This window comes from Diorhabda sublineata, chromosome 7 (genome assembly GCF_026230105.1).
Source record: "Diorhabda sublineata isolate icDioSubl1.1 chromosome 7, icDioSubl1.1, whole genome shotgun sequence".
NCBI lineage: Eukaryota > Metazoa > Arthropoda > Insecta > Coleoptera > Chrysomelidae > Diorhabda > Diorhabda sublineata.
The window spans coordinates 3,235,450-3,249,059 of NC_079480.1; the positions used below are offsets into that span (position 1 = coordinate 3,235,450).

At 31.2% G+C, this 13,610-nt stretch overlaps 1 protein-coding gene across 2 annotated transcripts in view; it reads left to right on the forward strand.

Moving 5' to 3' along the window:
- The first annotated feature begins 1,001 nt into the window (after positions 1–1,001).
- The window catches only part of LOC130446567 (uncharacterized), a 29,269-nt gene continuing 16,660 nt past the window's right edge, over positions 1,002–13,610 (forward strand). Inside the window, exons 1-2 of one of the 2 annotated variants that reach the window (XM_056782904.1) lie at positions 1,002–1,321; positions 9,104–9,309. In XM_056782904.1, the coding sequence (XP_056638882.1) occupies positions 9,138–9,309 (172 nt within the window). In that variant the 5' untranslated portion in view covers positions 1,002–1,321; positions 9,104–9,137. The remainder of the gene's footprint in view (positions 1,322–9,103; positions 9,310–13,610) is intronic. The other variant, XM_056782903.1, reaches the window with a different exon arrangement.

Genomic DNA, 13,610 nt, shown 5'->3' on the forward strand with positions numbered 1-13,610 from the left:
AAACTCCTATGATCTCCATTTTGGCATTCATTTTATAGTCTGGATGACTTGATTTTAAATCTTCAACCAGAGATAACGCGAGTTGTACTCGGATTTACTTCCACTACTTTTTTGTCTTTATTCATCCTCTAGTCCAGGGGTTTCCAAACTACGGCCCGAGGGTCACATCCGGCCCGCGAACAGATTTTGTCCGGCCCGCGGCCCGTACTTTTTCGGATTTTTTTTTGATCAGTGGACTATTTCACTATTTACCACCGGCAACAATGATAGTATGGTTTTGGCCCTCGGAACTTACTGGAGTAATCAGTATGGCCCCAAGGCTGGAAAGTTTGGAGACCCCTGCACTAGATCATCCTTTGCATTAACTTTGTAATCAATTTATCCTCTTCCCATGCCTTTTTTTTTTCAATTACGATCAGTAAATTCTCTCTCGCATTCCACTCCCAATGTTGCCACGACGACACGAATTTTAAGATCAATTTATAAATTTTTACGCTCGCGCTGACGCCAACAACGCGTTCAATTTCACGCTGACCAACGTCTAGCCAATGAAAACAGATATTCAGGTCATATGACCCCGCATATATAGTAGCAATGACCAATCATAACTAGAATATTAAAAACAGAAACAAATGATACGGAGACAAGATTTTTCTCATACATATGAATTATTTAAATACGAAAAATATTTTGTGGAACGATAGCGAGGACACGAACTTAGTTTATAAATCCAACTTGAATGTGATGAATTCTTATTCATGTTAAACAATTTTTAATACCATTCCACAAAGATTTGTATTCAATTTCAAGGTATCACCAATTATAAAATTTATTAATAAAAATGTTTTAGTTGTAATAAGTTTTAATTTTCATATTTTATTTTTAAATTAATATCTTTCAAGTGAATTGTTTTTTTCCTTCGCGGACTCCCTCAAAAGACTTGCGTATTTTCGCCTCAAATCGTCCGACTATTTGATCGAATTCTGACATTAACGCAGCCCAGTAATAGATTCGTTCCTTCAAGGTTTGAAATACATGCGTTACAGTGTACAATTGTTAACCAACAGAATTAGTGCGAGCGTTTAAATAATCGGACATTCTCGTTGGAAACTCCACTGCGAAAAACTGTGAAACGAACGGTACGGAATCATTAAAACTTGATTGATTTTTTGGTAAAAAAAAATATTAGAGAAAGTACAAACAACTTATATTATTTTTCACATTTCTTCAGTAGTTCGATATACAATTAACTCGAATAGATGATTTGTTTTGATGTGGTGATTGTGATTTTTTGTTTTATCAGTGAAACAAATTCGTATAGGTACGTTAATCAGATATGTAATTGCCCTATAGGATATTTTTTGATTGATTGTAAATTAATCTAAATAAATAAAAAATATTGAGGAACAACAAATAAACAGTTACTCGAGATTAAAGCATCATCATGATGTTTATTATTTTTTCTAATGTATTTTTAAAAAGTATTTAATAAAAATATTTGATTTGTAATTATATCAAACTCGTAGAGATGACGTCAATTGAACGGTACAAGACCTAGAAGAATCGCGGTTTTGTATTATGTTTTTTTTTTCATTTCTACCTATCTTTAGATACTCAAATTTGAACTCATTTATATCGCTGCATCTTTCCACCTCACTTTTATCCTTTTTTTCTTCTGCCTTCAATCAGTTATGTTCTGTATAACGTATATTTGTCGCTATTTATATTCACTATAAATTTATTTAGCTTACAAATACATTTTCCTAGCTTCGTTACTCTGTTTTGTTCGTTTTGTTTGTATTGGGCTTTCTAATGCGTTTTTGTAGGATTATACTTCTTGGGAACTGTAACTTTTTCCTTTTTCGCTAATCATTTCTAATTATTAGTCACAATTTTTCTATATAGACACTTTTTTCAAAACGTATTAGTATTTCACTTACTCTTCTTATAAGTAGAAAAATTTTCCTAGCGAAATATTAAATTTCTCAAGTTTATAACTTAATGGCGTTAAAAAACAATTTATAGTACCAAAATAAACAGTCAGAGAAAAGAAACAAAACAATTATGTGACACAACAACTCATTCCATCAATAATGAGATTATATTCGAAAAATTAAAATTAAGTCAAAGTCGATAACATGAATTTGAGCTATTTTCCAGTTCATGAAAATATTAGACAATGATTTGAACCCACTAAATAGATCAATAAAATTGTACGTTATGTGCAGAAACTTGGAACCAACCAAACCATCTCTCGGAACGTGTTTTTACTGTTTAGAACGAAGAAAATTAAATTGAAATTAATAAAAAGTGAGAAAATTAAAAGGGAAAACTGTTAACTTCTGAACGATACACTAGAACTAGTTAACAGCTTCATGTACTTAGGAGTAAAATTGGATTGACAAGGAAATGCATAAATAAAAATGAATGTTAGAATTTAGATTGTAGCTAGTATATGCCCCAAAATCAAAAATCAATTTTTGGTAAAGAGGAATATAAAAACTGGTGTATACAACAACGTGTATATCTGTCTTCCAAAACTGGATACTAACTGAGAGGTTCAAAAGCAAAACACAAGTAACGAGAAAAATCCCGGAAGTTATAAAAAGATGCAAAATACGAAATAAAGATATTAAAAAAAAATATTAAACCACAAAACCGGATCGGTACGACCAACTAAGACAGATGATGAACGACCGGAAAGTTGGGAGGCAATGAGATACCAGAAAAAGCACAAAGTAAGACCACTGACCACATAGAACCGCTTTATAGTGAAAATTTTGTTAGACAAATAGTTTACGAAGATATAAGTGCCTATTCTGGTGATAGTAAAGAAATAAGGAAAACTAATCCATAAGACAAATTAATAATTGAATGACTTACACCTTACGTCAAGAAAGGCATTTAAATATAACACACTTTTTCCGTTCGTAGGGTTTAATTTGTTTAAATACTATGCACTACACTCAACTAACTTTTCTATTTCGTTCTGTTCACTACGATTATTTATCAATACCCAAAAAGAAATTCGAATACAACGAATAAATAAATTAGTTCAAAAGAATCAATGTGAACAAATCGCCTGCTATGATAAAAAATGTATAAGAACAAACATCAGAAGAATTCCGCAGTATATCGAAGGTGCAGCGCGCCTTCGCCGAATATTAGAATTCCACTACAACCGGACAGGATCGGCTCCAGGATCCATACCGCGGACTTTCGATTTCGATTTCGATTCCATATATGTTATTCAAGACGAATGAAGGTACAATTTAAATATAAATTCAATTAAGCTTGATAATATTTCCTCTATTTCCGTAGAAGATTACTTTGCTATTTTTAAGGGTGCGCATTTATTATAGATGAACTTTTTTGTTTCTTATACAATTGTTTCTGAATTAATACGTTTTTTCTCTACTATACAAACATAGCAAAGTTTTTTCTGAATATTTTCTTATCTACTTTTATATCCATTAATTCAATGCTCCGTCAAATATAAATCGTGTCCGATAAATCTGTTCATCACTTATTCGTTTTACTTCAATATTTGTTTGATAGAGAATCAACAATCTAACAATGCAATTTTTATTCAAATTTTGAAGTACTGAAGCACCTCAAATCGTGTTCAAACTAATCACAAATACTAAGGATTTATTTTACTTTGTGGCAAATTTAATTCATTTAACGAATTGAGGGAGAAAGAATGATTGAAAAATCATTTTTTATAGTGTTATTGTTATGGATAATCAATAGACGACAAAAACTAGATTAGAATATTGAACTTCATTTTTTCGACAATTACTATATTTGAAGGTTTTTATTTAACTGCTTGGCGCCCTTTATCGTGGTCTATAAAAATTTTATAAGTCATAAAACACTGAAAATTAATATATTTATTTGATTAATATTCTTTCTAAAAGACGTTATATTGTTATTACACCCTCATTTTATTGGGGAAGATACATTAACACTGGTCGAAAATGAACTGGGCGGATGTAATTTGGGCGCTAAAGGATTAATGTACTTTTTACAACATGTAAACTAGGCGCCAAGACCGAAGGGTCATTTTAATCCTATGTGCATTTTGGGCGCTAACCGACTGAAGTACATGATTTATGAAATACAGTTATTTATTAAATCACCGACATTTATAATAAGATATATTTTTGTATTTTTAGATTTTCCTATAAGAGAAATGACATATTATCACTTAAGGTCTGAAAAAATTTACCGTTAGAGGGGGCTTTAAATGAAAAATCTGCCCTTAATAAAGTTTCCTCACAACATTTTTGTAACACTCTACAGAATAAAGTAAATTTTATATTTTTATTTAGTACTTAAGTACATATTACATATAAAATAAAAGATTTACATAACCTAACCTAACCTACTTAAAAATCTATCAACTTTCCCTCTATTGGGTTATTTTATGACTCGACCTACCTGCACTTCTTAGCTTCGAAAATACATGTCGGATTATCTACCCTTCTTGGTCAGACAGGTAAAGAAGGATGGTTAGCGCCCAAATTACACCCGCCGAATGAACTTTCTCGAGAAATTTCATCGTTATGTTTAACTTGTTTTGTAGTCTCTTATTCCTTCTATTAGATTTTTATCAACCGTGTCCTGATTAGCTATTAGGCAATAATGTTGCTGAATAGCATGTATTGCTATTATTAGCATGTGCTGTAGGTGCCTATTCATTTATTTCACTTTTCTTATAGTTTAACTAAACTGCGAATAATTTTCCTTTGACTTCCGCCTAAAATTGATTCATAAACTCATTCTGACAAATACCGGCCGCAGTTTCCATTTTTCAAAGAAGAATTTTCACAAGTTGAGTCGATCCAACACCTTTAATATTGTCAGAGTGAAATGTCAGATAATTTTTTAACTTCGGTGATGTGTCTAAATGAGTGTGATTGTGGATAAACTTGTCATTGCATGCGCGCATATATGTAATCAAGATGTAAAGACTACAAGGTGTGTTCCTACCAATTTATGACCTCTACTGCGCAGTCCCACTTTCCGCCATATTGCCTGTCACCAGCTGACTGATTTATATTTATTTACTTTGAGTGTATAGAGTAGTTATTGAAATTAAAATGCCTTCTTGTTCTGTACCTTCATGCACAAATAACAATACGAATTGTAGAAGTACAAGACATTACTTTCCATAGATTTCCTACAAAATATATTAAAATACTTAAAAGTTTGTGGAGAAAGACAACCTCCAAAATGGTAAGTTTATCCTATATTTTTTTGATGGTTGATTGATCAAATATTTATTGTTTAAATAGCGCGAATAATTTTAAAAAAAAGTTGCTACGTGCAAAAGCCCGAGCACTTGATTGTTAGAGGAGATACAAATATCTTTATGTTATCCAAAGATGCAGTGCCGACTGAGAATCTATCTACCAGTGAAAATTCAACGTGAGTGTAAATAAAATAGCAGAAATGCTGTATCACTATAAAATATTTAGAAATAGCTCCATAATTACAATTTATTTTATTAATAAATTGTTCAAAAATACACGATGCATTTTATTTATTATCTAATTCTCCTTATTAAACGAAAAAATTTATAATTTACATTCTTTACATGGCAAAAAGTTTTGCAATCTATTACAAATTATTGAATTCACATTAATTTGAGCCCAATTTACCATATGCTGAATTAATTTTTCATAGTTTTGTATCACATTCGCTGCTCAACGTTTCGTTCATAACAATCTTAAAACTAAAAGATTCAAATTCCCGCCTTGAATTGATTGGCCAGAAGAACAATATGGCCGTTAGTGGGAAAGGCCTCTTATTGGCTGTGGTTATCATGTACACACATCATGTATGTAATACTTCTATATGGACAATTGGTATGGGAACAAAAAATTCCTACGTTACGATGCCGAAAATATTAGTTTTCTCTCTCGTTCGAGACACTGTATCTATACTGCGCCTGCTTGAGTATGCGCAGAACCGTGCTGATACCTCGGAGGATATAGAAATCGTTGCCATTCTGTCTTCCTTAGTGGAAACACCTTCCACTTATAGAAATTGTCCATATAGAGGTATTACTTATACATGCGCGTTAGTACTGGTATCAAAAATTGTGAAACTTCCAAATGTCAGTTGGGGAGTAGCTGTCAGTGGACACAACAAAATGTGTGGCTCGTTAATAATATGCAAATAGTTTATTTAAATGTATCGATTGACGGGATTTGTGACAACATACACGTGTATGTTGTGAGCAAAATTAATTAAACTAACTTTTATTATAAGCCTCAAATATTGAATTTGTAGCAGCTACCATTCGTAAATAGTAAATTCAGTGAAAGATTTTTTAATTTGGAGTTAAAATCGCTTGTCGAACATAAGATTTTACCTGCTCAAATTGTGCATAATATGTTATAACATGGAAGGCTTGACCAATTAGATGAAAAATATTATCAAGCTAAAGATGTAACTTATTATTAATAAATTTTAGTTATTATATTTTGAATATTCAGGTATATAGCTAGAAAAATAAATATATATATTATTCTCGAGATATTGTATTGAACATAGTGAATTTGGTCAAATTCCACCCTGAGGTTTTTCATATTATTTACTACCGATTTATTTACAGTCCATACTCCGTTTTTCGTTTGTACATCTCACAGTCAAATTAAGAAAATTATAGGTATGGATTCTATGTCAAAGTCATTCAAAATCAATTGCAACTAAATTTATTTTCAATGAATCCACGTATGTTTAATTTCTATTCGAATAGATCGATTCTTGCGTTTAATAAAAATTTTTCGATGGCTCCTACACTATAAGAAGTTTTACGTTCTATGATCGATGTAGATTATTCTGGACATCTCGGACTCAACTTTTTTCATATATGTAATATGCGTGAAGAATTATGTCTGTTTATTGTGTGTTCTGTGATTCAGGTGTCATGTCGATATTTGAGACTGACTTCTTTGGATATTTTCAAACATTATCACTGCTTAATCGAGTAAAAAGTTAATTGTTCAAATAACTGAGCCGATCAAATAAAATGATAAATACATATAATTCTCAATTAATTCTACATTTGCTGTTGCTACGTCTACTTGATTAAAAATTATTGATAAAACTAGTAACTAAAATATTTCAAGAGGTTTTAACCTCTCAAGTAGCATTTGCGTATAATTCGAAATTAAGTTGTTTTCCATAAATTAAGTATTCTAATTTTAAACACCAGCTGTAAATTAATGAGTTTGTAAAAGCTTCCATTATCTATATAACGTATTTAGGTGTCACAATACGGGATGTCCGAATGTAGTTAAATATAAAATTAACAAATAAGTAAACTTTCAAATGAAGTCTATCGTTTTCTTCATCGACATATCAAATTTTGGTAATTACATATACACTTTCGCGGTCACCTGGTTTTTTGGCTCTAGAAAATCGAAAAATGGACGGATTTTAATGATCTTGGTCTCAAAATGTTCCATTTTACGGCGGATTTATAAAAAAAATTAGTAGAAGTAGCTGGAATAAAAATTTCTCATAGTTTTACTGTTTTAAATCGTAAAAAAAAAGGTTTTGCAAAATAATCCTTTACAAAAAATTATGGTAATTATACACTTTCGCGGTCACCTGGTTTTTTGGCTCTAGAAAATCGAAAAATGGACGGATTTTAATGATCTTGGTCTCAAAATGTTCCATTTTACGGCGGATTTATAAAAAAATTAGTAGAAATAGCTGGAATGAAAATTTCTCATAGTTTTACTGTTTTAAATCGTAAAAAAAACGGTTTTGCAAAATAATCCTTTACAAAAAATTATGGTAATTATACACTTTCGCGGTCACCTGGTTTTTTGGCTCTAGAAAATCGAAAAATGGACGGATTTTAATGATCTTGGTCTCAAAATGTTCCATTTTACGGCGGATTTATAAAAAAAATTAGTAGAAATAGCTGGAATGAAAATTTCTCATAGTTTTACTGTTTTAAATCGTAAAAAAAACGGTTTTGCAAAATAATCCTTTACAAAAAATTATGGTAATTATACACTTTCGCGGTCACCTGGTTTTTTGGTTAGGTTAGGTTAAGTTGGCTCTAGAAAATCGAAAAAAGGATGGATTTTAATGATCTTGGTCTCAAAATGTTCCATTTTACGGCGGATTTGTAAAAAAAATACGAAAATTGAATAAAATAAATATTTTTTACAGTTTCATGAAAAAATATACGAACTTGATTCCACGACTTCAAAAACAGTTACAAAGGATTATATGTAGAAAGTCATTTTTTTGCATTTAAAGTCATGAAACTGTAAAAAATATTTATTTTTTTTAATTTTTGTATTTTTTTTTATAAGTCCGCCGTAAAATGGAACATTTTGAGACCAAGATCATTAAAATCCATCCTTTTTTTGATTTTCTAGAGCCAAAAAACCAGGTGACCGCGAAAGTGTATAATTACCCAAATTTTCAGACTTTCTCTTTCTGTATTATGAATGTCTTATATTTTGCCGATTATCCGGTGAAATTTTTTATATGGACACACATCTTGTAAAGGAGCGGACATAAACCACGTGATCATTTTATAGTCCTTTAGGGACCCCTCCCTCTACGTGGTTTTCTTTCACAATATTTTACGTTTTCTATTACATATACTGAAGCGACTGTTGCTATGGTATGGAAAAAGATTCGAAACTTCGAAAGTGCCCAGAAATGATTTCTCTTATCTATCTATTACAGCCAATCAAGGGCAGATCTGATTCCCATAGTATTTCCTTGTTTATAGTACGTAACAATTCGAGAATTTTTTCTCTTGAACTGACGATTATCTGGAGTCAGAATTATTCATTCGACCCACGGCTTGCGACTATTTATTTTTCTAGAAATCATAAATAATTGAAAAAAAAAACCGAATAAATGTAAGTAATTTACAATAATATATCTCTTTACAACGTTGCATATGACTAAGAGCTGGTAGATTTTTTTGTTAATTCTTAAACATTCATTAAAACTTAGTTTCATAACAAAACAAATAGCTGAGGTATAGAGCAGTGGAATCCTGTACTAAATTGTTCAAAATTAATTTGATATTTATGTTTTCATCTGTTTGTTTCAGAAAGGCTAAAATATTCGAAAAACCAACATGAAAAATGGTCATTTTTATAAACAAAGCGCTAGTCATTTTCTTATTGATAAGAAATGGTTTATTAACACCTATAGTGGAATACGATAAAGCCTCTAAATATGAAGAATATATCATTGAACATGAGATTTCAAGTGGGCAGGCTAAAAATACCGTCCTAAGTATGAACTTAGATGCCAGTAAGTATAAAAGATATAAACCAAAATATTGCAAAAAATGAGGAACGGCGCGGTGTATACTCGAACGTAACAACTTGATTTGAGTGAATGATATTTAATCGAGATTGTCACAGTCTCTGCCTATATTCATTAGAAATAAAATAATATTTAGTTAGAAGCTGTCATCATCTAAAACGACAATTTAACAGATTGAAAACCTTGAAACTTGCGATTCGAATTTTTGGTTTTTGTCGCTTGGCCAATTTTCACTTTCAAATAAAAATTTTATATCATTACTTTTGATACAAATTTGAAGGATTTCTTCTATGTGGCATTATGAAATTGATATTAACTAAATCTTTGGGTATTGAAAGGCGTTTGGACATTAAATTATAGGAAGAGTAATAGTTTCAATACCCAAAGATTTGGTTATTATTAATTTCATAATGCCACATTCGATATAAGTAAAGAAATCCTTCAAAATTGGAAATAAATAATGTAAACATATGTCGTTATCTATTTAAACTAGATGTATTCAAGCAGCTTCGAAATTGAGTAAATATGTCGTTCCTTTTCCTCCAAAAGACTCAAATAATATAAAAAAGTCCAATACACTCTTAAAAATGGGCCGCGATGAGTGTATCTGTATTAATCGGACCATATTTGACTTCATTTGAGATTACTGCTAATCAATAAAGGGACACGTTGAACAAATTATCAATCCCAGAACATGATAACCTTCTCACATACAAACCTTTCGATAGAAGGGCGATCTTTGTATGGTGCGATATCAATTCTAATCCTAATACAACCTAAATTTTTTATATCCGTCTACCTTGAAGTTACTGTAGCGCAAATGAAGACATAGATGGAGATATTGAGAATGCGCAATAACTTTACGGATTCCTTGCGCTATAACAACTACTTTCACAAATGTAGAAGTGGTGGAACACCTGATAACATCAACAACTACTTCAAATCCTTCTATCCATCATCTACTACACGTCCTTTCTGTTCAACGTGAATTCCAGCTACTCTCAGTAATTCAAAAGAATCCAAACCTCTCGAAAAAGTTAGAAATTTCGTCAAACTGACTACAATGAGGTTTGACTAATTATGTTATCTTTCACCATCTTAAATTCGAGTAGTTTGATTGCTATATCAACTGTTTTCGTTTCTTCGATGTTACAATTGATAAAAAAAAAACACTTATATAAATACAAAAACAAATAGATTTTTCTGTTTTTACCAATTTATTTCTTCTTGATTATGGTTCTTAGGTACTTCGACCATTAAAGGAAATTCCTTCTTAACCACATTGTACTGACCTACTATGAGTTATATACTACATACTACTGAAACTAAACATATTTTCTCAAACATATGTACATTGAAATTTCCAACATCTATCAATAAATTTGGTATTCATAAAGGACGTAATCATTATCAAAATATTTATCTAAACCAAAACCTAAAACACCCTAAAAGGAGTAAATATTAAATATCAGGAACCTTGTAATGATTGTGACGCTATTTACATAAGTCAGACATCACAGTAAATAGGAAATAGATTAAAATTTGAAAAATGTGATAAAAAAATGAAAAGGTATTAACAAATCAGAAAAGTACACACACAGAAAAAGATAATTTTTAGAAATGATTCACTAGGAACGGGAAAGCTGCATGTAATCGAAATGTTTTTATGATTAATTTTAATGATTTTTATGTTGTAGGTGATTTATAGATTAATATATTTACGCAATTTGTCACTGTCATATCATATTATAATAGGTCAATATTTTCACGTTTTTCAAAGACTAATTTTCAATTATATGAAGCCTAAAATCAATACGATTAATCAAGAAAAAAATATAAAGGTTTAGGTCTTAAGTAAATTCATGTAATCTAATCTAGTTTAAGATTGGCGCCATGTGGTTTCGGAAGAGTATCTTCGATAGTTAATTAGAGAAAGTTTTCCATTTTCAATATATATATATATATATATATATATATATTGCTTTATACACATGAAAGTAAAAGTATGTTAAAAATGCCATTGTTGATGTACGAACAGGTATTATCAGTAGGCATATTTATAAGTAAAAATATATTCATATAATAATGAAAAACTTTTACCTACTAATTACATTTCAGAATATTTGCATACGAATTATTATTATTATCCTATTAAAATTTTAAAGGCATTCTTATTGAACTACAGAATGTGATGAAAAGGATACGGCGAATAATTTTTGTCCGTTGTAATTTCAAACATACGTCCTTTGAATAATAAAAACAAATTAATTCATCTTATCATCGTGTATCATGAATAAAAAATTTCAGTAATTTAAGGAATTTACAATCGGTAATTTCAAGAATCGATACTTATACCAGCCTAATAATTTATGCGTCCTAGGTAAATATTAAAAGAAAGTTGTCACGCAAGTCTGCTTTGTATATTCACCCTTGCCCTTTCGTTTCGTTCCCTCGTACAATTTGTATATTCCTAGGGGTGTTTTTGTGAGTATTGTAATATTTCGTCGTAGTGAGTAACAGAAATAAGCCATTTTTTAGAAAGATCGATAAAAAACTTGCAAATTCTAGTTATTATTTCATAAAAAATGGACTACAATACACATCAGATACTTAACTATACATACCACTGAGTAAACAAGTTACCCACAAACAACTAGTACCTTGAAATACTTATACAGTGTGGCCATAAACTAAAACTGCCATCTAGACATATCTGCACTGGCATTGGACTATCTTGTTTGGTGGATCTGTGGTTTCTCTACTTTTCCCTTCCATCAATAACAATTTAGGGTTCGAGACTTGTAAGTTATTTTCTCCTTCTTGAACACGATATTCGTATTGGTAACTCTCTATTATCTCAAATAAGGCTTTGGTGAGAAGGTTTCGAGATCCACACAGAAACCTTATATTTGGGAGTGATCAAGGCACCCGGAGAAAATTTCGATTGAGCCCATCTTTTTACCTTACTTCATACATATAAAATTTACATCCGTCTCATAATCGAATGTAGAGCAAACGCCTAGTACTGATTCATGTCATGTCTAAATGACCTCCAAGGCCGATACGTAAGTCGTACCATCGAATCAAACAATTACTTTGCTAAAAATTCACTTCTCGCTCCCTGGATCACTCCTAAATGGCCCCTTTTCTCAAAGCGCTAGAGGAAACTTCGGGAATGGCATCCCTGAAAACTTCTTCATCTTGTACATCGTTTGTGTTGCAAGTTTTCTGTCGTCGACTGGGAATAATACGTGGTACCGTTTTCTTTGTCGAGCCATTCTTTTTTTGCTCAGTTCATCCTATTACAATTCACACTACTCCACTCTACCATTCTATAACCACAACAAGAAATCTTTCCTATATCAGGGTAAAAATAATGTTCCCATCCAAATCACATACAACCACTTTTCACCTATGAGCATGTGTTGTAAGCTCTTCAAAGTATTGAACCAAATTATTACAAGAATTTTCTCCAAACGCATCAAATCCTTTTGATAAATTATTAGTATTAATTCGACCACGGAGCTCAACCAGATATCCATTATTTTGGCCATCAATCAGCTTGTTAAACGATTGGCAATCGCTCGATTAGATGATCAATTATTAGCTTCAATCGAATCCCTCAATGTGCTATAACCAAATATTTGCCAATAGCCATCAATCCATTGAACCATCACTTCAATCGTTTCCGACACGATCAATGATATCGATTGTCAATTTAACTGATCGTCTGGGACACTTGAAATCTGTTATTTCATTTCATACATTGCAAATTTTATTTAAAGATAATAAAAGTGAAGTAAATTATACTAAAGAAATTGGTTAAGAAATATGAAGTAGTGCTTGATAATTCCTATTTTTCTTTTTCTTGTGTGGCAACCGTTCTAACAATCCATCATTTAAGTACGGAAGCTAGTTTCGGCGTACCTGTATTGGCCCATGCTTGGGCCAGACTACTTAACTCAGCTTCGTCCATACCAATGATTACCCAAGCTTGGGCCAAGCCTGGATATCCCAGCCTTGGCCATTCGTTGACAACCCAAGCTTGGACCAAGGTTGGGCCAATCCTGGTTAACCCATTATGATGTTAATTACAGTAAGAATAAGATTAAATATAAAAAATGTATGTTTGCTTATTTTTAAAATTAAAAAAATCATATTGAATAAAAAATAAATAAAGAAATGAAATAAAGATAAAGAAGAAAAAGTTATGTAATGAATAAGTCTTGGTATTTAACTTTGTCCCGGTCCTGTCAGTTAAGCTTGGCTCAATCCTGGCAGTTAAT